Source organism: Nematolebias whitei, chromosome 7 (assembly GCF_014905685.2).
Source record: "Nematolebias whitei isolate Nwh7 chromosome 7, NemWhi1, whole genome shotgun sequence".
Lineage (NCBI taxonomy): Eukaryota > Metazoa > Chordata > Actinopteri > Cyprinodontiformes > Rivulidae > Nematolebias > Nematolebias whitei.
In genome coordinates this window covers 43,814,148-43,839,147 of record NC_056504.1, presented here as the reverse complement: position 1 = coordinate 43,839,147, position 25,000 = coordinate 43,814,148, and the positions used below count along the sequence as shown (strand labels likewise).

Genomic DNA, 25,000 nt, shown 5'->3' with positions numbered 1-25,000 from the left:
GAAAAGAATAAAAAGAGAATTTTTACATTGAAAACCTTGATAGGTCAGTCCACCGCCGTCGTCTCCTCGACTCTGACCACACCTGCTGCAAACACAGCTCTTCTCTACATCTGCATGAATGGACCTGTCCTTTCAGTCTTTACCTATTCTATTTTTATCTTTTAATTCACTGAAAAACTCAAAGCAAACCTCAAGCTAAATGTCTGTATGCTCACCTTTTTTTTTTCAAGTTTTTTGTTGAGTATATGGATTCTTGCTGCAACGATGAAAATTAAAACCGTGTCAAAGCTGGCAAACTGCAGTGCGTCTTTTCCAGTGACGCATTCCTGCAGCTAAACTCTGTGCTTGACTGAGTTTGTGCTGGGTTGAATTCATTCTTGTGCAATGCTTTCGTCTGTGTGTAGGATTTTGCTTGAATGGCTCCTAAATGACAATGGAGTGAAGGTGTCTGAAGCACATGATGACATCCAAAGGTATGGGTGGGTGCAAATGATTTCCATCCAAACGCAGGTACCTGAGGCAACAGAAGAGCTGCTTTAAAAATGCTGTCTCAACAACTCTGCCTTTTCTAACATGTACCGTATTTTTCGGATTATAAGGCGCACTTAAAATCCTTTAATTTTCTCAAAAATCGACAGTGAGCCTTATAATCCGGTGCGCCGTATGTATTTATTCTGGTTGTGCTTGACCTCAAGCCGATTTTATGTGGTACAACTAAACAATGTTGAGAGTTATTGTGTATGAGTTGAATAAAGTTTGACTTATCTGACTATTTTGTTTCGCTTAATGCGCCTTATTGTCCGAAAAATATGGGTAACCCAATTCTTCCTGTTCATGTAGCATGTTGCAGTACCAGTGCACGTGACAAAGTCCCCTGATATGATTGAATGTGAAGTACCTTAGTCTTGGCACAAGACTGTCGTCACTCAGGTCGACTTGCATCTCATACGGGCAGATCTCGGTGCCGTTGATGCCTGTTAGCAAAACAAGATCATAAATAACAGACAATGCATGGCTGCACAAACGAAAGGTTAAATTTTTTTTTTGCTGCGGACCAAAATGCATGTTTGTGGTACAGAATATTTAAATGTGTTAATTGAAGTCACAGACAGATAACATGAACACTGGTCATCGAACGCTGGTTATCTTGTTGCAGGAATGCTTGGAAAGTTTGACACTGATTTGGAAGAAGGTGAACAGGCAGTTCTTGAAACATGCCAGTCACGCTTTGGTACTTTGGTATTTGACAGAAACTGGAATTATTTAATGATGGAAAACACCACTGCATAGATATGATGACAAAGCAACTGGAAAGTGAGTGTTTGTAGCAAAAACTAGCAAGACTAGAAAACTAATGTGTTAAAACTAAAGGCAAATTAACAGCAAAATGTTGATTACAGTGAAAATCAACATACAGTAAATATGCATACAGAAGTAATAGTAAATCAATTATGATAAACATTTTTTAACAGAAAAATGCCTGTTAGTTAAGAAAATAAAGCTAATTAGCTAAATATATGTTAAGTGTTGACAGGAGTTTTAGTGTGATACGTTAGTACGACCTAATAAATAAAACTAGCGTTTGTTAAATGACTGCACACCACCTTTGCCTTGCACGCCAAAGTTTCAAACAAAAATCTTGCCCAACCTACTCGGAGCGTCTAACAGAGGCAAGAATGAGACATCCCACTGAGCAGATACTTCTTTTTCTAAATTTGTAGTTGCTGTTTCTGCAACTGCATTGCAATTTTTACCAGATGCATAAACAAACATGTCATCGGCGTACGTGTGAAGGTCAATATAAGGACAAATATGGATGTTTGTTTAAATGCAGGCTAAAATGATGAGAAAATGTTTTTTTTAATGAGATTCCTTCTTTGGTTATGTGAGAAGACAACTTGATTTTGACAATACAACACATTGTTCCTGGTCCTTTAGGTAATCCAGCAAAGTTCAAGTCAAGTCATCTAGATGGTTTATTTTTTTGTTGAGACGTTTCGTCCTTTATCCAAAGGACTTCGTCAATCCAAGGAGCCACAAACAAACTGAGTTCCACAAGCAGCACACCCAGATAGTAGACCAACCAGTTTCATAGTGATAAGATGGTTTCTGGGGCCCACCCTCTCCCCCGTTGATTCCTCTGAAGCAGTCATAGCCAAAGTGGTTCAAAACGTCAAAGTTCATGCTCAATATTCCTCAATAACTGGTTGGTCCATTGCTGCTTGTGGGACTCAGTTTGTTTGTGGCTCCTCAGATTGATGAAGTCCTTTGGATGAAGGACGAAACGTCTCAACAAAAAAAGAAACCATCCAGATGACCTGACTTAACTTTGTTGGATTTTCCACCTGGATTATTGTGCATGAACTTTGATACTTTAGGTAATATTTTGACAGTTGTAAAAGCAGGACAGTGTAATTAAATGTACAAAATTTCTACATATCCAAGAAAACAGTGCCATCTATATTTCCTTTATTAAGTGAAGGGACAACAGTAGCAAAAAAGCAAGAAAATTGTCTAACAATAAAGATCTGGTGGCTAAACAACTGAAAATGCAACTCTGATCATAGCAGAAATCAGAGTATGCTACAAAAATGTTGATTTATACTAAGTCTGAAATGGTATCAAAACAAGAAAATAAAAACTCACTCTCAATGCTGTTGTGGTTGAGATGCAGGTGCTCCAGGTGACTGTTGAAGACGGGAACCATTTTAAGCTGGTTGTGGGCCAGTTGCAGGTCCAGCAGGGTGGAGACATTAAACACAGCCTTGGGGATTCCTTTGTCACTCAGTTGGTTGTAGTTCAGCCTCACAAATGCCAGGTGAGAGAAGTCTTTGAAGTAATCTCTGAACAAGACAACCAAAGAGGACACGACTGTAAAATACTCCATAAGATTTGGGTCTATCACATTCTGATGAGGTTTAATGTGTTTATAACCATGGGACAGTTAGTGCAAGGTATACTTGCTTTGGGATGTCATCTATACGGTTCTTATCCAGGAAAAGCTGAATGATGTTGCCTGGCACACCAGAGGGCATCTTCTTCAAAGTATTGTGAGCCAGGTTGAGCTGCAAGAGGCTCTTCAGGTCCTTCAGGGTGTTCTTTCCCAGACCAGTGTCACTCAGCTGACAAAGACATCACACACTCACATCTACTCCAGAAACCCACCAGGTTGTTGCTGCTATTCAATGAGGCTCACCTGGTTGTAGTGCAGGTCAAGTAGAGTCAGGTTCTCCATCTTGTTGAAGGCTCCGGTAGGGATCTTAGAAATGAGATTCCTATCCAGACGAATTTGCTCCAATGTTGCTGGGAGGCCTGATGGAACTTCCTTGAGCTGGTTTCGTTGCACATACAAATACAACAATGCTGGGATCTTCTCAAATACCTGTGGAAGAGATTTGTACCAACTGAAATGGAACTGTAGTTTTGTGTATTTTTTTTTATCCTGAGTTTTGTTGGAGATACGCTTTCTGACCTGTTTGTCTATTCTTTGAATGCGGTTGTTTGCTAGATTGACCCAGCGGACCTCGGTCGCATTGTTGAAGGCCTCTGCAGTCACCTCTGAAATGTAGTTGTTCTGAAGGTAAAGGTAATGGGTTCTGAACGGGATGACCGGGACCACACGGAGGTTTCGGTTCTCGCAGTAGAGAGCATTTGGGTAACTTGGGTTACATGAACACTCTCGAGGGCAGTCAGAAAAACTGGAAGGTGGGCCTAGGATGGGTGGGGGGAAGTCTGTGGGCTCCAGGGGTTCTTTTGCTGCTGGAGTCACAGGCTTGCGGACTGGAGGCTTCCTTGTTGTAGGTGGGCGTCTGGTGGGCTTCTTTGGCCGAGGCCTCTGGGAGAACACTGTTCCAATTAGCAGGAACAGAACCATTGAAGAGATGAGCCCCACACTAGCCTTCATTGTCCTACAGCAGAACACAGAAAAGCTTAGATTTATTTCACATCAAATGTAGCTTTGTGGATTAAAACCAAAACAAGTTTGACAGACTAATTATTTCCTTGTTGTGACTCATTTGTTAATTTTGTAAGGACATAAATAATGTTTTTGTTGTTGATTCCTATTGTTAAAATTATACAGAAAGCCACTTGTGGTTGAGATGAAGGTGGTAACAGGCATGAAGGACTTCTGTACGGTTATTTTAATGTCTCAATGTCTTAGAATGGATGTTTCGTGTGCATACTGACTATGAAACAATTTGGCCCTTGGGGAAAAGATTCTTGAACTTGAACAAATTGACTAATTTAAGAGTTATTACCAAGTTTGGATTATCGGAACTGTGCAGTCGTTATGCATCCGCTGTGTCAAGTTATGAATCAGTGTCTCCTGAATTAACATGCCCTTTCTTTCCAGAGCTGGCTGGCTGGTAAAACTTGAAAAGCAAGGGAAGAACTAACTCCTCAGCTGGTTGGCTGCTGGCCGATTGCTCTGACTCCAGCTTCAGTTTGGATTTTGACTCACTTACTCCCTTCCCCCTGCCACAGACACCACCCTTAATCCATGTCACTTTGGTCATTACTTGGGCATTAGAAGTTACCAGTCTAGTTTTGAGTTTGGTTCTTAGGTTTAGTTTATTGTTTGTAGGTTTAGAGACAAACAGTATGTACGGCATGACGACAACAGTCATGTATTTGCCTGGTTTGATGCTTTCGCCATTATTTTGTTTGTTTTGGCCCAAAACTCCCAACTCCTGTTGGGTTCTGCTTGATAACATTGTTTTCACGAAAAGTTCTTTAAAACCTTAAAATTGTCCGGACTCCAAATGTTATGTGTCCTTTGATCCATGTTCTGACTTAATGGACCATAACTGCAGACATTTCTTCTTTTGCATATATAAAGAACAGAAATATTTGTACAGTTCAGCAGTTCTGGCTTTTATTGACTCTAGTTGATTTTTTTTTCATGCATTTTATTGAGGCTGTTGCTCCAGTCTTCTTGTACTATCACCTGCATTTAAACCCCATACTATAATTTGTGGAATTGCTGTCATTGGCCACAGATTATCCTTTATCTTTATATTTAGTAGCACTTGGCTACAATGTGTATTTAAATGCTCAGCCTTAAGAACATTCCCTTCATTTTGAATAATTTGAACAGACATATAAAAGGTTTGTTCTTTAGTTTCACAGTGTCACTTTATTTCAACATTAATAAATGAGTTTGCCTTGCATGCAGTTTGCATGCTTTTCTGGTGTGTGTGTGTTTGTGGGTTCTCCAGGTACTCCCACAGTTAAGAAACTGTTAGGTAATTGGTGACCCTTAATTGGAGTGAGTGAGAGCATTAACAGTTGTCTGTTTATTTTGTCGCTGTGCATCCCTGTGATGGACTGGTGACCTGTACAGGAAGTGCCCCAACTTTTATTCAATGGCCGCTGGAAATAGGCGCCAGTGCTTTTGCAGTCCTGTCCGGACAAACGGATAAAGAAAGTGGATGGACTGGTTTTACACAGGGCACTACCAAGCTGCTTATCGTTCATATTTTCTACCTCCACTTCCGTTTCTGCTTTTCTAATCACATCTGACTTGTTTAGTGTCGTGTTGCTGCTGTTCATTCTTTGTGCCACGACTTTCCTTTTATCAGGCAGCTCTCAATTGTTTGTGGAGGAGCAGAAAGGCCTCAGAATGAAGCCGTACTGGAAAATATTTTAGTTGATGTTATTGTTACTATTTTGACTTAATTGCAAGTCACCTGTGATTGTCTCTGTGGTAATTCTCCCTCTGTTTTCTGTTGTTGGACTGTCTGTTCCTGTGTTTAAAAGCAGCCTCACCTGCTCCTGAAGGAATGGGAGCTATATGGAAGCTATTTCAGTTTTTTCTTAAACTTTAAAGCACGTCATAAACTCTTTCACTACGCATGTTTCCATTTCGTTCAGCCAGTTTGTGCCTCTTAATCTTCATCCAACCACACTCATCCTCTTCCTTCCTCCACTTTGACAAACACTGACGTTTTTTCCTCACCCTTTCACTTTTATCGGCACCGACCAGATTTGTTTTTCTCCCACTATCAAATCACAGCTCAAAAGACTTCCCTGTTCCTCTGATATGCATTTTCAGTCCACATGTTTCCATAAACACAGCAGACTGAGTGATATTTGACGACCTCAGTCTGATGTGATGAAAACATCATGATGTAAAAATATTTATTTAATGAATTCACTGTTTCAAATTGGACATAATGAAGATGCAAATGTGGTCTCTGCCATTTGTCAAGGAAAAGAAAAGTAGATACAGATGATAAAACGAGCACTTTTGAGAATTAAAGGATAAAGACATTACTGTGGGCCAGAGGGAAACCTGGGGTTGGGAATGTTTTTGTGTTTAAGGCTAACCTTTTGACCCGAACAGAAGCCTTGTGGAAACTCCAATAAGTCGCAATGCATCTCATAAAACAATGTAAAGATTGGTTTAAACTTTTCTTTTAGACACTTTTTACCAATGGCTTTTGTGCAAAGCTAATGTTTCACATGTTTATTTAGTTGCTTGCTTTGAACAGTCTCAGCATTGATTTGCTACAGACTCATCGGACACACCCAGTTTTCATTTCACCAGGAGAGCAGAGGGGATGGGACTTTGCTGTGCAATGTAGGCAGCGTCTTTTTCAAATATATCAAACAGATGTGGGAAACCAGCTGAGCTAGGCTGAAAAATGTAACAACCAATGCAGAAAACGCCCAATTAAATGAACACAAATATACTTTTCAAGCTGAAATAGTCATTTTATTCCATCTGTTCATGATAAGGATTTAGTTTATACAGGATCTGTGTATGTTTGTTTGCAATAAGCAAATATTTTCCATTAGCAAAACGTGCATGTGCATGATCCCCACCCTGCTTTCAGAATAAACCTCCATCAGTCACACATCAAGAGTTAAAATATGAGTTTGGAAAGCCTCAGCCCAGTTTGATAAACATTTTGTCATGAAAAGTTGTGTGAAGTGAGGTGGACAAGAGAGGAGAGAGGATTAGGAAAAGAAAATGCATTTTGTTTCACAAAAGAAGGAAAGAGAGAGCGATGGAGGCACTCCAGAAGCAGATTCCAAGAAAATAAAGATCAAGAGAAGAGCTTGAAAGTCTGAAAACACAACAGAGTTACGATGATCTGATGGAAGCAAACTAAAACTAATGATACGAGAACAAAGATGAACAAACAGAAAGCTGGATTTTGATAAAACTAATCAAAATAATTGTAACAAAGTTAAAAAAAATCAATAAATTCAAACTTCAGGGAGGTTAGTCACACAAAAACAAATGCAGTAAAAGGCCTGACACATCACACATAAATCACCGGCTCAGTCTCCTCCTGAAAAAACACATCCGAGCGCTCCTCTGACGGCGTTCATGGCGTTTGTCTCTTTTCACACTCAAAGCATCACAGCTCCCAGCTCAACCCTTAGTTTAATCCAGAACCAACTTTTCTTCTCCTAGTGCTGATTTTATGACCAGAACTTTGGCAAACAATAAAAGCCTCAGAGTCAGAGGTGGCTGAAACATTTATGATCTCTATAAGAACATCGGACACACGCACGAGACTCGTGGCAGGACATGAGTATATGTGGAAGTTCATCACATGACACAAACTGCAAGCTGTGTCCAAATTTTTGACAAAAACTTGTTTGTTGAAGTTATTTTTCAAACACGTCTTGCCACTCCTCGAGAGCCACAAAGTCAGTTTCATTTAGTCATTGCTGGATTGATTTTTAAATTGTTTAAATGTATCGGTCAGGACGAAATGCCAGTGCAAAACAGACTTTTTTTTCAACAGTGATTTTGTGCTGGGAAACCATGCACCACATCATGACAGCACCTCTGCCATGCTTTACTGTGAGTCTAGTACCATATTTTCCCCCATATAAGTCACAATTCTTTTGCATAATTTTGCAAGTCTTGCAACTTATATACTGAAGTGACTAATATAAGTTATTTTTCCCCATATTTATAATCCAATTTTTGGCTGAGATCTGATGTTTTCATTCATTCTGACGCGGAAAATATTGAACACTACCATTTTCAGCCACTAGAGGGTGCTCGAGCAATATGACAAGCCAAGTGTTTAATTAATAATTAAAAGTGACTATTAAAGAGACACTTGGCTTGCCATACCAAGCCACCTTCGTCTCGCAAACGTCAAATTATCTGCATTTCGTTGCACCAGCCAGGCGAAATGCTGCTGATTTGAACATTAAAGTGCATTTATTAAGGCAAAGTTCAACTGAGACACACCTTTTCTATAATTTGGAGCAAACAAATAACTCTTTTTGTGTTAATCCTGTTAAATTCTTGTTAAAGTCCTCTCGCGCACGCTCCCACGGCTGTCATTTGGCAGCCAATCAATTTTTGGCACAACACCGGACCACATTTCCGGGTGGTCAGCGGTGACGCATAATAGATGCGACTTATACGACAAAGAGACTTATTTATGTTTTTTTTCCACTTTATTAGACATTTTTGGACGGATGTGACGTGTACGGCAGCAAGTACGCTATATGTTGATGCGCTGAGCTGAGTGAAGCTGACACCCCACCCACTTCCAAAATTAAAGCAACTAGTCTGAATGGTTAGTGCTCCGTTAGTGCTGGTTTGTGCCGTTAAAATTTTCGTTAGTGCTGCTTTGCTTTCTGAGATATTAAAGATTAATTTTTAGCTCATCCAAAGGTCACAATCCCCCCATGTTGCTCCAAAACACACGGGAGTGGTCTACTTTTTTAGTGCTTCGTTAGTGCTTCGTTAGTGCTCGTTTGTTCCGGTGAAACTAGCGTTTGTGCTGCTTTAGTTTATGAGATATTAAGAATTATAATTTTGCCCGATGACGTCACCATCCCCCCCATGTTGCTCCGAAACGGACGGGAGTGGTGACGTCATCGGGCGAAATTATAATTCTTAATATCTCATAAACTAAAGCTGCACAAACGCTAGTTTCACCGGAACAAACGAGCACTAACGAAGCACTAAAAAAGTAGACCACTCCCGTGTGTTTTGGAGCAACATGGGGGGATTGTGACCTTTGGATGAGCTAAAAATTAATCTTTAATATCTCAGAAAGCAAAGCAGCACTAACGAAAATTTTAACGGCACAAACCAGCACTAACGGAGCACTAACCATTCAGACTAGTTGCTTTAATTTTGGAAGTGGGTGGGGTGTCAGCTTCACTCAGCTGATGCGCTGTGTTCCCAGACAGTTTGAATGCTTTGTCAAAATAAATTAATTTAACAGCATGAGCTTGAATGGAGTCCTATTTAGAGTGAAACTAACACTCCAAGTCATTTTGATGTTTAAAAAATGATTTTGCACAATATTTTCAAGTCAGCATGACTCTTTATGAACTTCTGCTAAGTTTTTTTTTTTTATTTAGCGCCACATCCTGGATCCTATAGCTTTATCATGTAGAGTCAAAAATACAAAAACTGTTGTAACATAAATTTAATCATTAAAACAATCCAGATGTTCTCACATGGCTCTGTTTGGTGCAAGTAACTTGATGGTTTCGATCTTTTGAAGTGGTTTTGGGAAGGTTATGAATAATCAGTGTCTTATATTTTGTAGAAAACTATTTGAACAAACTGTTCAGAGAAATAGAACCACGTGTCCAAGCCAAACCAAGACATAAATGAGTCACTGCTGTCTTAAATCGACTCCATTTGCAAAGCTTTCATAGCAGTTCAAGCAAACCCAAATCATGAATCTTTACACTGCTGTCAGGGTCACATGACACACTTATTTACACAATTCTCACATAGCAGCAGCAGCTAGCTATAGCACGTCAGTGCAGCTTGGGACTCTTCGGCACAAATCTTAGGATCAGATGACAGAGATTTATAAAATATCATCTGCATGAACTGCTTTGAAATATTTAGGATTGTTGTAGGTTGATGGTTGTTTTTAAGAGATCCTCTTTCAGGCAGCACGGTGGCTCAGTCGGTAGAGCGGTTTCCTCTCAGCGAGAAGGTTGCCAGTTCAAATCCTGGCCTGGGACCTTTCTGGGTGGAGTTTGCATGTTCTCTCCGTGCATGAGTTTTCCTTACGGTTTCTTCCCACAGACCAAAAACATGCGTGTTAGGTTGATTGGTAACTCTAAATTGTTCCTAGGTGTGAGTGAGAGAGTGAATGATGATTTGTGTTGTTTGTCTCTATGTGTCCCTGTGATGGACTTGTGACCTGTCCAGGGTGTCCCCCGCCTCTCGCACAGTGATAGCTGGACATGGCACCTGTGACCCGAAACGGAAGAAACAGGTAAAGATGATGGATGGATATCCTCTTTCGTTTTGGCTCTACTTTGACTAGCTGTTAGCTCATCTGTCCCGTCAGATTTAAATTTATTTTCTACAAATTTAGGTTCTTCAAAGAGTTATCTACAACAGGTGAGATACTCATAGTTTAAAAGATTTCTAAAAACCTCACTTCAAAAGATTGAAGATTGAAAAGACTTGTTAATTCTTGTCCTTTAACTTTTATGACCATTCTTGTGGGAAATTGTCCACTTTATATTTTCTCCCTCAATAAACTAGTAAATTACTTAAAACTATCTCAACCTGAAATAAAAAATGTCAAATTTTAATTTTTTTTATTTAATTTTTTTTAACTTTTTTTAAGCGCCTTCAGTTTTAGTTTGTTTATTTATTTATTTTTAATTTGATATATAAAAAATTATATTTGATGACAATTTCTGAAATAAATAATTTTAAAAAGCATTTTCCCTCTTTAGTACATCCAAAGAGATTTTTTTGACAATTTTTTAAAAGTACCAGTCCAGAGTTTTGTGAAGACCGGAGAGCCCACGGGAACTTTCAGATCTTTTCAGTCAAACTTACTCCTGTCTGTCCGTGGCTGGACATAGAGGTTTTTTAATAATAAAAAATATATATTTATTTACTTTACCCAGGCACAACTTCATTTTCTGATTTTAATTTTTTTAGCAAGCTGCGGGAGTTTGGTACACCCGGTAATGACGTCCTGCTTTGGGGGAACTAATGGCAGTCAGCCGTGGAGCATCCAATTCTGCAGCCTGCATGCATATGGAACATCTTTTTATTTCTAAATGTTTATTTGTGCACATTACAAGAGAGTTTTTGGATTTTAAATTCAAACTAAAAGGATTTTGTCGAACGAAATGACAGCGACTTCTGGCCTATAGGAGGTACTGCTTCTAGTGTAGGTTGAATTTTTGTCTAGAAACATTTCCAAAGAGGCTCTCAAATGTAAAAGCAGAGCGCCACCTAGTGAGCTGATGTAAAAATCAGAAGTATAGGTATAGAGGTAAAAAGAAAAAACATCACTGAGGAATGCATAACATTATGATATGGGATCAAATGTTGTATATACAGTGTTTTTTGGTCAGTTTATCCCCTAAGGAACACAAGAGTGTACAGTAAAGTTACTGTGAGGTTATGAGAGCGTTTGAAACATTTCTGACAAAATAAAAAAAAAACGTAGAAGGACTTTTAGACTTTGTCATAAAAAGTGTTTATTGAGCGCACCCACAAAATAAATAAAGAAAAACACATTCAAGAAAATATATAAAAATGCGTCGCTGATTTTCCCCCAAAAAGCAATGCAAGGGTTAATTCAGGTCTAATAAGCAGTAAAATGAACTGTTTTTTATTTAATTGGTTTTAACTTCTTATTTACATCTAAATACGACATTGATTACATTTATTATGGCCAGTGTTGTGTCACAAAACTTGAATGTTCATTTATGTTAATGCCCAATCATGGTGTGAACAAGATTAATTTTGAAGTATCTAAAAAATAAAATTGTATATAGAACATTTCACCCATGAAGACTAAAGATGACAACCCAAAATGTTTGAGTTGAAAACATCTTTAGTTCCTCATCTAAAAATAAATAAAATAAACACAGTTACGAGAGCAAAAGAGTAAAATCATTAAATGTGGATTATTGAACATCAGATCACTTTCCTCTAAATCCCTGTTAGTGAATGATCCGATAACTGATCATCTTACTGATTGATTCTGTCCGACAGAAACCTGGCTAAAACAGGACAATTTTGTTAAATAAATGAATCCACTCCATCTAATTATTTAAATGTTCATGTTCCTAGAACAACAGGTCGATGTGGAGGAGTATATTAAAATTTTCAGTCATAAACCAATTATTAATTATAATACTTTACTGTCCCTCAGTCTTTTTCATGTAAAATGGAAATCAGATAATCCACTCTAACTAGTTGTTACGTATATATCGCCCACCAGGCTCCTATGCTCAGTTTTTGTCTGAATTCTCAGATTTCTTGTTTGACTTACTATTAAATAAATAAATAAAGAAAGAAAGAAAATCCTAATGTGTTGTCATCATTGTGTGTTCCCATACAATTGCGAAACTGGCTTTGCATTTAACCCATCACACTGGGATACACTCAGGTGGAGCAGTGGGCAGCTATGTGGGTGCCCGGGAAGCAATTGGGGATTGAGTGTCTTGCTCAGAGACACCATGGCACATGGGAATGGCTGGGAATCAAACCTGGGACTTTCGAGTCCTGAGTCAGCTGCCCCGCCTCTGCCCCTGCCCCATCTCGGCCCCCAAAATAAATACTGATACTGGATATTGGATTAAATACTGATAAGGTCATAATAATGGGAGATTTCAATATTAATGTAGATGTTGAAAGTGATAGCTCAAGCATAGCCTTTAAAAATTTAATAGTCAATTGGTTTTGCCGAAAACGTCCACACATCTACTCATTCTCATCATCACACTCTTGACCTGGTTCTGACTTATGGCATCGAGATTAACGACTTAGTAATACATCCTCAAAATACATCCTGTCTGATCACATTTTAATAATCTTTGACATTACATTAAATGATTACACAGTCACTGAGAGTAAATTTCACCTTAGCAGGTGTTTATCAGAAAACACTGTAAACAAATTTAAAGATTCTCTTCCATCAATGTTTTCCTCTGTCTTGCAGAGTAATACATCAGAGAACAGTGACTTAGATCATCTGATTGATACATTTACAACTTCTATGCAAACTTCACTTGAGAAAGCTGCTCCGCTGAAAAAGAAAGTAATCAGTCAGAGAATTAGCTCCTTGGTTCAATTCCGAGTTATGTACTTTAAAACAGGCATCTAGAAAGCTGGAAAGAAAATGGCACTCCACCAAAGTTGAAGACTTTTATTAAATTTGGAGAGATAGTCTGCTAACTTATAAAAAAGCCCCCCATAAAGCTAGAACTTTATATTATTCATCTTTAATTGATGAGAATAAAAATAACCCCAGGTTCATTTTTTCTGCACCACAGCTTAATGAAAAATGAGTCTAGTTCTGCTGGAAGTTTCTTCCTCATGAGGGAGTTTTTCCTTTCCACTGTCGCCTTTAAGCTTGATCAAGATGAGTCTGCGATGACGTTAAACTCAAAGCAGTCTACTCCTCAGATAATTAATGTTATAGATTTACTTTTATATAAAAGAATGTTTTTGTTCAGAGCCCTGAGACGACTTCTGTTGTGACTTGGCGCTATATAAATAATCTGAACTGAATTGAATCTAGCTTCGTTTAATACCAACATTCTCATGTGCGCTCTTAAGTTTTTTTTCTCAATCTTCTGTTTTGGCTGAAGTGTCTCTAACATTCTTTTAAGCAGAGTCATGAGCTGATTTTTTTTGTCAAACCACCTAAGCTATGAACAAAAGTTATGTCTTTCATGGCCAAATTCAACCATCTGAGTCAGATATCTAAAAAAAAAAAAGTTTCAGTTACATATAAATGCTAAATATCTAAACACAGTAAAATAAAACAGGTCTGGTATGTGACAGGTATTGGTCAAATTGCAGTAGAAAACTAAATAAAAAACATTTTTGGCTGATTTTCTGTTTCACTCAGTCTTTAGTTTGTAATCCTTCATCGTTTTTCTGCCCATGATGGATTTTTTTTGTTTGTTTTTCCAACATTCTTTCCACTCTGCCAAAACTTTTTTTTTTTTGGTTTCACCAAGTTACATTACAGGAAATTGGCACAAGATGGATTTATTTGAACAGCGTGCGTTCCAGAGAGGTTTTTTTTAATGCATTTCCAGAATCTTCCTCTTCAGTTTTGTAATGGACTTTGGTTAACACCCACCTAGAAACAACATCCATCTGGACTCGCAGCCGAGTAGGAAAAGAAATGAAACCCATCAGTGAGAGCTGCTTCAGGAAAACATTAAACTGTTTAACTTTAAAAACACCCCTAAAAATCTCCCCCTGCATCGTTGCTGCAACAGATGGCCAAACTTCACCTCAAGGTGAGGGTGTGGGAGGTAAACGCTGAGTCGGTGTGCTGCAGCTGTTCGCAGGGCAGAGTACCACTTTGGATCTTAAAGTGTTTCTATAGAAACTGGAGCGAACGGCTGTGATGAGCCACAGATTCAGTCAGCGAACACCACCCGCTCCGCCTTCATCTCTTTGTGTCAGACACTCCAACGTGTTTTTTTTTAAAGTTCTTATCGGTCAAAGCTCAGCAAAAATACAACAAAGAAACTTTCTTACCTGTCCGTGGTACCTGCCCTCTTTAGTCGACTCACAAGTCAGCGTCTTTACCTCTCTCTGCCTCACACTCTTTTTCTTACCCTCCCTCTTTCTCTCTTCTCTTTCCCCAGTTTTCAACCCTCCCCTCCCTTTTTCTCTCTTCTTCAGTGGACACACCAGCTTCTGGGGCTTATTTTTCTCTGAGGGCCACAGTGGTCCTCACCGCCCCTCTGCTTGGCTTTGTTCCAGACTGATTTAATCTTCATTTCTTCTGCAGAACTTGGGGGGGCTCTTTCATGGGTTTAAACTGAGTCACATTTTGTTATTGTTTGGTTTTAGTCCACCAAAGAATGAAGGAATCTTTCTCTAAGGTCAGACGTAAACCCCACAGTGGTGCCAATGTATTTCTCTGCACAAGCATGCATCTCAACGTTGGGAACACTGGGGCTCTTGTTGGGAAAATCCCATCAAGATGCCTCCCACCCACTTCACCATTGTTAGGATGACAGCACACAGATCCAGTCATGTGTTTTTCATTAGCAGCAACTTTGCTCTGATCCCATGGCATCATTTCAGTGTCCCTCGAACCTCCAGCAGAATTCTGTTCCTGTGTCCAGCCAAAGAAAACTCCTGCAGTCTGATCACTGAGGGCCAGCTGAGGTGGAGGATGTCGAGGCGGAGCTTTAGGAAAGTAAAGCTGAGTTGCACGGTGATCAAATATGCATTGAGCCTTAATGTGTGTGTGTTCAAATGTCACTGGGGCTTTAGAGATGGACATGTGTTTACTGGACTGCATTCCTGCAGCATGAGCTGCAGCCGAGCAATAATGAGGCAAACACATGTGGGGATCTACACGCCTTTTTCTCCTGCTTCCTTCTCCGTCATCACCTCTAACCAGGTCACTTTTCCTTTTGTTTATGTTTTCCTACAACCCAGTCAGTTTTACAGATATTGAACTAAAACTGGATGTAGTTGTAGTTTGAGTCATAGTTTGAAGGCTACATTGTGCAAAATGTTTAGCCAAACTTGGGCATTAATTAAACATTAGCTAAACTTAAAAATCATCAGTATATATACAGTGCATTGTTCAGGTGGCACGGTGATGCAGTTGGTGCCGCTTAGTGAGAAGGTCGCCGGATAAAATCTCGGCCGGGGGACTATTCTGGGTGGAGTTTGCATGTTCTCTCCATGGGTTTTGTCCAGGTACTACGGTTTCCTTCCACAGACCAAGAACATGCATGTTAGGCTGATTGGTGACTCTAAATTGTTCCTAGGTGTGAGTGAATGGTTGTATCATTTGTTTCTATGTGCCCCTGTGATGGACTGGAGACCTGTCCAGGGTGTCCCCTGCCTCTCGCACAGTGACTGACTGCTGGATATGGGCACCAGTAATCCCCTTGATCTGAAGGGGAAGAAGAGGATGGATGGATGGATGGATGGATGGATGGATGGATGGATGGATGGACGGATGGATGGATGGATGGATGGATGGATGGATGGATGGATGGATGGATGGCTCAAAAGTCAGAAACAAAATCTGACACAAAGTAAAATGTAAATTTTATTCAAAATCATTTCAACCAAATAATGAAGCAAAAGTATTAGGATATCATATTGAATGGCAATAAGAGAAATAAAGTTGTGTTTTCTTACATTTTTTCAACTAATAGTAAGATATGGCAGAATAAATGAGGCAGCAGTTTTCTTGTTTCATGCATGATAATGCACATTTGTTTTTTGTTTTTTTAAAAAGCTCCAAGTTACTGATGCATGAAACCAGTTCCTTTGACTTTTGTTTTTTGATCATTAGAAGTAGTGATTAAAATACTAAACACAAAAAAAGAATCGCATTGGGATAATAACAACTGGCAGAATCCTGTTGGACACTAAAAAATGTTTACAGTAAATCTCCAGATTATGAAGTCTGGATTAGGGTTATGTTTGAGCCTTTAAACATATTCTTGGTTGGTAGAGATTTGTTTTAAAAAACCTAAAGAAATAGTTTGTTGTTCTGAAACATTCATGGATGGAATAAAAATAATTTACAGCGATTTTTAGGAATTTTTCCAAAATGACACACAATGATCATTATACCAACCCTTAAACCCTGACTTGAATATTAGTTTCTTATCTGTTAAAAATGTCTATTATACTTACATTTGACTTAAACTATAATATGTTGTTGTATTTATATACTGAAAGTTGAAACCAGATATTAACTTAAGCTTTAATGAATAGTCACTTAACCATTTTTTGACCATGAAATTGGACTAAACCCTTCTTGTTGATGCCAGTTAGGATTCCTAAAATTATTCCTATTTGATAAATGACCAAATAATGAAAGTTATTTTTTTAGATTTTTTTAATTTAATTAAATTTTTCAAAGTCACAGGTTTACATACAGTAAGATTACTTTGCCTTTAAACAAATTCAGAAAGCCCCGAGGATGTTGTTACTTTGGAAACTCAGGTAGGATAGGCTAGTTGACAACAGTGGAGTTAATTGGAGGCACACCTGTGGATGTATTTTAAGGCTCACCTCAAACACAATGCTTCTTTGTGTGACATCACAGAAAATACCATAAGAATTCGGCCACAATATCCTGAAGGAAACTGTCAACCTCTACAACTCTAGTTCATCTTTGGATACACTTTTCAGAAGCCAGTAAGTGCAACGTCCATCTGTTCAAAAAATTATACTCATTAATAAACACCAGGGACTGTCCTGCCACTGTACCACTTAGGAAGAAGACGGGTGACTTATGTGTAAAATGTGTGCTTTAGCCTCAAAACAAAAGTAAAGAAACCTTGTGGAGCTGCTGCAGAAGCTGGTCAGAGAGTAATTATCCACAGTGAAACCAGTCCTGTACCAACACAGACTCAGCGAGGAAGAAGTCATTCCTCTGAAACCAACGTAAAAATGCCAGATTACAGTTTTGCAAACGAGAGATATTTTTGGAAACACGTCCTGGGGTCTGGTGAAAGTTCAACGATGACCGTTGTTGCGTTTAGAGGAAAAAGGGCGAAGCTTGCACTATCCCATCTGAAGGACAGGTGTGACACTAATATAGTGTGAGGGTGTTTTGCTGCAGGGGAAAGTGGTGCGCGTCACAAAATAGATGACACAACAAGGAAAGGAGATTATGTGGAAACACTGAAGCAACATCTCAAGACAAGTTTCGACACAAATGGGTCTTCAAACGGACAATGAGTCCAAGCAGAGAGCAAACTTATTTACAAAGTGGCTTAAAAGCAAAAGTCCTGATCTCAGAATTGTAGAATAAACTGTGGGCAGAGCTGAAAAGGTGTTTGTGAGCAAGGCATCCTACAAAACTGATTCCGTTCCACAGGATGTGTCAGAACTTTCATGTAAACTTCTGACTTCAAAGAAAGTAATGAAATGTTGTCTTTCTCATCAAAGTTCATGTTCAATAATCCAGGTAAACAAATCCAACAGAGTTAAGTCAAATCCTCTGGACGGTTTCTTTTTTTGTTGCAACGTTACGTCTTTCATCCAAAGGACTTCATCAGTCTAAGGAGCCACAGCAAACTCAGTCCCACAAGCAGCACACTCCCATAGAGGACCAACCGGTTTGTTGGTGATAAGATGGTTTCAGGGGTCTTTCTTTTTGGATGGAGGATGAAATGTTTCAACAAAAAAGAAACCGTCCAGAGGACCTGAATTAACTTTGCTGGATTTTTTTTTTCTGGATTACTGAGCATGAACTTTGATGTTTTGAACCACTTTGGCTATGACTGCCTCAGAGGAGTTGACGGGGTGGGGAGAGGGTGGACTCCAGAAACCAATTATCACCATCAAACTGGTTGGTCCACTATGTGAGTGTGCTACTTGTGGGACTGAGTTTGTTGTGGCTCCTCGGACTGATGAAGTCCTTTTGGATGAAAGATGAAATGTTTCAAGAAAAAAAGAAACTGTCCAGACAACCTGACTTACCTCTGTTGGATTTCCCATTATTTTGAGAAATGTAAATAATTGTAGAAGTCCTATTGGACCTAAAACAGGAAAGATTTAGTCTGATTTAATGTCAGACAGTGAGACAAAAAAATGGTTGTGTCTTAATGTGCATGTGTATGTAAACATCTGGTTTTGACTCTACCTTCTTAATCAGAAGTTCATTTTCTTGTTTTAGGACACTGTTTATATATATATATATATTTTTTTTTTATATATTTTTTTTTTTTATATATGTTTTAAGAGTGGGATGCCACAGCCTGTGTCTCATGGTCCTTGTTGTCCATTAGAGTTGAAGCAGCTATGAACAGAGAATAAAATTATGAAGTTGTTTTTTTGTTTTTTTTTCTTTCACACAGAGTCACATGACCTGTGGATTGTTACTCCTTACCATGCCACGTGCAGAGCCTGGACAGAAACATCCTGATGTTTGGATCCCATTTATTCAGGACCAGAGCCAACTGGTTGATCCAGGGGATGAGATCCATGTTTATGAAGCTGAAACCTGCTTTTACCGCAGGAAATCTTTAAGCAGCGGTCTTTCTCGGTGCACTTGGTACACACCACAGCAGCTGTTTTCAGAGCAGACTGAGGCAGAGCACAGGCAGGACCACGTTCAATACCATAATGGTTTGAGTGCATAATAATCTGGGAACTTTCCAGGAACTGTCTGTTCTTTCATCAGCAGAGAAGTTTGGATGGCTGAAATGTTTGGTTTAAATACATAACTCAGGATTAATCAGCCAGAAATGTTCCCACAGCTGTAGGAGTGCTAATATGTGCCACAGAAATGACCAGTTTTACTAAAGTAACATGAAGCTGCAACATCTTGTAAGATTTAGTCCAAGATTTAAGCCCAAATTCCAAACATTGTAACCCCATACTGGTAAAGTTAACAGTTTTTACAGCATTTCCAATTGCTTCTCTGTTGCATATTGCACAAAAACTGACAATTTCAAGAAGATAAAAGCTGCACTGATGCTCAATTTGTTGGGTAAAGATGTTACTAAACAGTTCATGATGTTCAAAGGAATATGACTCAGGGTTTTGGGGGAGAAACATCCATCCATCCATCCATCCATCCACCTATCCGTCCATTTTCCTGTGTTAGAGGCAGGGGACACCCTGGACAGGTCTCAAGTCCATCACAGGGCTGGAGAAACATTTGACAGATAATAAGTGAAAACCCTCTGCTAAAGATTGAGTTATAATTATGTGTTTAAAATGTTGCAAACAAGGCGACACGGTGGCTCAGTTGTTAGAGCCGTTATCTCTCAGCGAGAAGGTTGCCGGATCAAATCCTGGCTAGGGATCTTTCTGGGTGGAGTTGCATGTTTTCTCCATGCGTGCGTGGGTTTTCTCCAAGTACTCCAGTTTCCTCCCACAGATCAAAAACATGCATGTTAGGCTGATTGGTGACTCTAAATTGTCCCAAGGTGTGAGTGAGAGAGTGAATGGTTGTTTGTCTCATTTGTCTCTGTGTCCCTGTGATGGACTAGAGACCTGTCCAGGGTGTCCCCCACCTCTATCACAGTGACTGCTGGATATGGGCACCAGTGACCACCGTGACCCAAAAAGGAAAAAGTGGGTTAAGATAATGCATGGATGGATGTGGATGGATGGATGGATGCTGCAAACACCCCTCAAGTACTTTCTTAGTGTAAAGCACCTTTATTTTTTTACACAACAGTTTACCAAAGGAAAAAAAAATACATGAAACAATTCTTTGTCATCTTTTCTTGTTTAAACCTGCATCGCACTGGGCTGTGACTGTATTGACACGAAACTGCAAGAGAACATGCACATTTTGAATTAGAACCCATTGGTACTAACAATTAATTTGCTAACAAGCATAACTACCATCACCCATCCATCCACTATTTGCCACTTGTTACAGAGTTGGGTCAAGGTGGTGGTAGCAGCTTTAGCAGGAAGGTCCAGATGTCTCTTTACCCAACCAACTTTTCTCAAGCTAGTGAGACATAGTCTCTCCAGTGTGCCCTGAGTCTTCCCCGGGTCTTCTCTCAGTTGGACATACTCTGTAAAGTTCCCTAAACATTCAAGCAGCATTCTTACCAGATGCTCGAACCATCTCAACTGGCTCCTCTCAATGTGAAGGAGTAGCAGCTTCATTCCGAGTCTCTCCTTGATAACTGAACTTTTCACCCTATCTTTAAGGGAAAATCCAGCTACCCTGTGGAGAAGACTCATTTTGACCACCTGTACCACCAATCTCATTCTTTCTATCACTACCCAGAGTTTGTGACCAAAGGTGAGGGTAGGAATGTAGACCTACTGGTAAACACAGAGCTTCTCCTTGCAACGTAGCTCAAACTACAAATATACTGTAACTGCAATAAATTATGTTTGTGCAGCATTTCAGCAAATTACAAGGAAGTTTGTATGTTGCAAATTAGTCGCAAAGAGTTTTATTTGCATCACAACCCATTTAGTTTTTACCTCTAGTCGGCAACGATTAGATTTTACAGGTCGCCAAACCCTCCAATAGTTGACCAACAAAGTCCATGCTCAATAATCCAGGTATACAATCCAACAATTTTCAGTCAGGACATCTGGACAGTTTCTTCTTTTTTGTGCTGAAACATTTCACCTTCCATCCAGAAGGCTTCATCAGTCAAGGAAACACACAACACAAAACTGATTCTTCCCCCAGCAGCTTACTCCAAAGTTAAACAAACCAGTAATGTCGGTGCTAAGATGGTCGCTTTGGCACGCCCCCTCCTCCGGTGCCGGCCCTCTTCCTCGTCGACAGGCATGTCAAACTGGTTCAAAACCAACAAAGTCCATGCTCAATAATCTAGGTATACAATCCAACAATTTTCAGTCAGGACATCTGGACAGTTTCTTTTTTGTGTGTGCTGAAGCATTCCAACTTTACTGGTTTGTTTCACTTTGGAGTAAGCTGCTGAGGGAAGAATCAGTTTTGTGTTGTGTGTTTCCTTGACTGATGAAGCCTTCTGGATAGATGGTGAAACGTTTCAGCGTAATGGTTTCATTAGAGTCATTATAGATGTTGATAGCTGTGGGCATGAAGGATTTCTTGCAGCGAATCCGAAGAATCTGACCACAGATACCAATCCGTCCACTCGGATCCAGCTTGCTGTCCGATCCGGCGGGTCTCTCGGTCCTCCTGGGCAGCAGGAATTCTCGAATTCCAGGCAGAATTCGTCCCTGAGCAATGATCACTCCTCCCGGCAGTCTGCCGAGCACCTCATCTCCACGGGCAGACAGCTGAAGGTGCCAGTGGATGAGCCTGGTCCTCCTATTGTCACGAGCCAAGTTTCCCACCAGTTCCAGGATCTCGGCAGTCAGGAACTCGAGCACTGCCGCCAGGTTGACGGAAATTCGTCCACGAAGCCTCCTTTTCGACTCATTTGGGGTTTGGGGCTGTAGTTGAGATATTTGAGCTTTTGAGATGCTAATCAACTGCACCTGGTTGTTAAAAAACACCTTGTTGCCATAGTTACAAATCATAACAAATGCTCAAAAGTAAAAAGCTTTCAGTAAAACTCGTTCCAGCTGCACAGCATACCAGAGGAAATAATCATCCGAAAAAAGCGATTACATCCAGAAAAAAGAGGAAGTATTGTTTTCAAAAGCAATAACTCAGAATGAATGCAACAGAGCTACTCCAACATGCAGCCACCCCGAGCTGCGCAATTAAGTATTCAGTGATGCTCCAGAAACGCCCAACATTTGTTTACTTCCACATAACTGACATTTTGTTCAGTCTATTTTGATTGTTTCTCTTTAAATGAACATTTTGTTAAAAATCACGTTTTCAGGTTGAAGTAGTTCCTTTCAAAGGAAATCACCATTATTGACAGTGTTTAGACTTTCTCTGTGAATGAGGCTACAAGGAGCAGAGGCCACAAAGGTGCAGGACTCCAAGTACTTAAGGACAATGGTCCAGGAAAACGGAGAGTATCATAAAGAGGTTAAGAAGTTGACGCACAGAAGTGTGACAAAAGAGTCGCAGCAAAGGTCGAAGGAAAGGAAAGTTTACAAGACAGTGGTGAAACCAGCTATGTTGAATGGTCTGGAGACAGTGGCATTGACAAAAGACAAGCGACAGAACTGGAAGTGGCAGAAATGAAGATGCTGAGTTCCTCCTTAGGAGTGACGAGGATGGATAAGATTAGGAATGAGATCATCAGAGGTACAGCAAAGGTTGAACAACTGGGAGATAAAGTTAGAGAGGCCAGACTGAGATGGTTTGGACATGACCAAAGGACGGACAGTGGGTATATTGGAAAAAGGATGTTAGAAATGCAGCTGCCAGGAAAAAGACAAAGAGGAGATGTATGGATCCAGTTAGAGAGGACATGGAGGTAGTTGGAGTGAGGACAGAGGATGCAGAGGACAGAGTGACATGGAGGAGGATGACTTGCTGTGGTGAAGAGGGAACAGCTGAAAAAAAAAAGTTTAGACTTTCTTCTAAATAAAGTCCACAAATGCTCCGAACCTTGGAAAGCACTGGGATCTTTTTTGTGAGGGAAGATTGAAACAAACTCCTGATTTACTCTACTAAATATTTTTAAATCAAATTCTTAGTCATTAATTCAGAAACAGTTATAATCCATTGATCCCGTGATGTAATCTGGTTTGTAATATATTGAATTCAGACAACTACAGTGACACTTACTGCTGGTTGGTGTAATCATATGTGATTGGCAGGATAATCACAGCTGATGTCGGAATCCAACCAGGAAAACATTTCCAGCTGAATCATTTTGAAGCTAGGGCCAATAAAACTGGTCCTGATTGAAACCAGCACCGACTCAGAGTGGGACTCACTGACCCGAGCTCAGCTGGTGATTGTTCTTCAGGAGAACCATATCATCTTACAGCTTGCATACTGTAATTATTACTCATGTGTAAGCATGCATTTGTTTGTATGTTTATTTGTTTGTTTGTATGTGTTGGCAAAATATCTTGTGAACCACTGAACAGATTTTAATGAAACTCTCAGAAAGTAATCAATAGATGTACAGCTGATTTAACATGGGGAATCAACCCAGTTCAAGATGGCTGCCACAGCTAATTAAACTTAGCCAACACAAAAATGTCAATAACTCAGTCAAATTTGCAGATACTGAGCTAAAGTTTGATGTGGTGGTAGCTGAGAGTCATCCTCAACAAATAAACACATCAGGCCAGAACGTCAGTCCTTTCAAAAAGTGCAGGCTTTACTTTTTCATGTTGGGACAGATGTTCTTTCTGTTATTTTTATTATCCATCCATCCATCCATCCATTATCTTTTACCCGCTTCTTCCATTTTGGGTCATAGGGGTCGCCGGTGCCCATGTCTAGCAATCACTGTGCAAGGGGCGGGGTACACCCTGGACAGGTCGCAAGTCCATCACAGGGCCACTATTATTATTATTATTATTATTATTATTATTATTATTTGGATGTTTTTCTCTTTGACAAAGCAGATAAGCCTGCCATGCCCACATGCATGAGGCATGAGTCTCATTCTGTGAGCTGCATGTGTTTCACATATGAGGTTGTGTTGGTACTCCTTTTGTTGGAGAAGGAATGTCTGGAATAAATTCTGTTTCGAGTCCTTTCTCTCATGCAACCCTTACAGTTCGATTTGAACCCAAAACTCCTCCACAAACATCTACAGTAACTCTGAGACAGGTCAGCTGCAGACTCTGCAGAATCAGCTGGATTTCAAATACTTATCTTTTACTGTTTGATTTCACGCCGACTGTGAAAAGAAAGTAAAAGCCAATGTTTGCATTTTTCTCAAAATGTGCTTATTTTTTGGTTCTCAGATGAAAATGTTGAATTGGTAACAGTAGGCTGCAGATTTAGTGTTCCCTGTTTTCTCTGCCATTTGTGTTCAAATTGTGGGTTTAAAACTGATTGATGCCAAAAGTCTAACCCTGGTGTGTTTTTGCTACTTCATGATAATAGTGTGCTGAGTCAGCATTTTCCTGCTAATAGTTTCATCTGTATGTTTTTTGCACTAATGCTTCTTCTGCATACATTGTTCTTTTTGTAATATTTTAACATCAAAATGTTCAGTTCAATCTGGGTGCTAGAAATTTTGGTTGTTGCAACTATATGAATCTTTATTTACTTTAATTTTGAGTCAAAATTCCTTCTAGAAATATATTGAGATATGTTCTGTTAGTCCAAAAGCACTGAGCTCTTTGAAATCTGCTTTGGTATACTTGCTCTGTTTTTATCTTCTTATGCTAATTTTATCTTTTTACTGCCATTTTGCTACTAATAACTTTAAGCTACTATTTTGTTACTTTTGGCTTTAAGCTAACATTGTGCTTTCTTTAGCTTTTGGCTATAGTTTTGCTGTTTTCAGTTTTAGAATCTATTTTGCAAATCAGATGCTGTCAATGTCAGCATCTGATTTGCTAATTTAGCATATTTTTGTTCATTTTAGCTACTGCTCTGCTTCTCTCATCACAAGCATCTAGTGTGCTGCTCATTTTAGCTTGTGTTATACTCATTTCAGCTTGTGTGCTGCTCATTTTAGCTTGTGTTCTAGTCATTTCAGCTTGTGTGCTGCT

The 25,000-nt window shown here is 39.5% G+C and overlaps 2 protein-coding genes across 2 annotated transcripts in view; one reads left to right on the top strand and one right to left on the bottom strand.

Moving 5' to 3' along the window:
• LOC119411943 (serine/threonine-protein phosphatase 6 regulatory ankyrin repeat subunit C-like) overlaps positions 1-25,000 on the top strand; it is a 1,101,338-nt gene that overhangs the window by 643,748 nt on the left and 432,590 nt on the right. The window lies entirely within an intron of this gene.
• On the bottom strand, positions 51-14,550 carry LOC119411959 (proline/arginine-rich end leucine-rich repeat protein). The gene is made up of 7 exons (XM_037678931.1): positions 14,489-14,550; positions 3,473-3,908; positions 3,197-3,382; positions 2,965-3,122; positions 2,647-2,843; positions 899-974; positions 51-514 (listed from the first exon to the last, which is right to left on the bottom strand). Exons 2-7 carry the CDS (start codon positions 3,902-3,904, stop codon positions 424-426), a joined length of 1,140 nt encoding a protein of 379 aa, XP_037534859.1. The 5' UTR covers positions 3,905-3,908; positions 14,489-14,550; the 3' UTR covers positions 51-423.

Coding starts and splice junctions, on each gene's coding strand:
- LOC119411959 (XM_037678931.1), bottom strand. CDS start 3,904: ATGAAGGCTAGTGTGGGGCTCATCTCTTCAATGGTTCTGTTCCTGCTA. Junction 3,383..3,472: donor TTCAAAGAATAGACAAACAG/GTCAGAAAGCGT, acceptor TCTCTTCCACAG/GTATTTGAGAAGATCCCAGC. Junction 975..2,646: donor CAACCACAACAGCATTGAGA/GTGAGTTTTTAT, acceptor TTTTGCTAACAG/GCATCAACGGCACCGAGATC.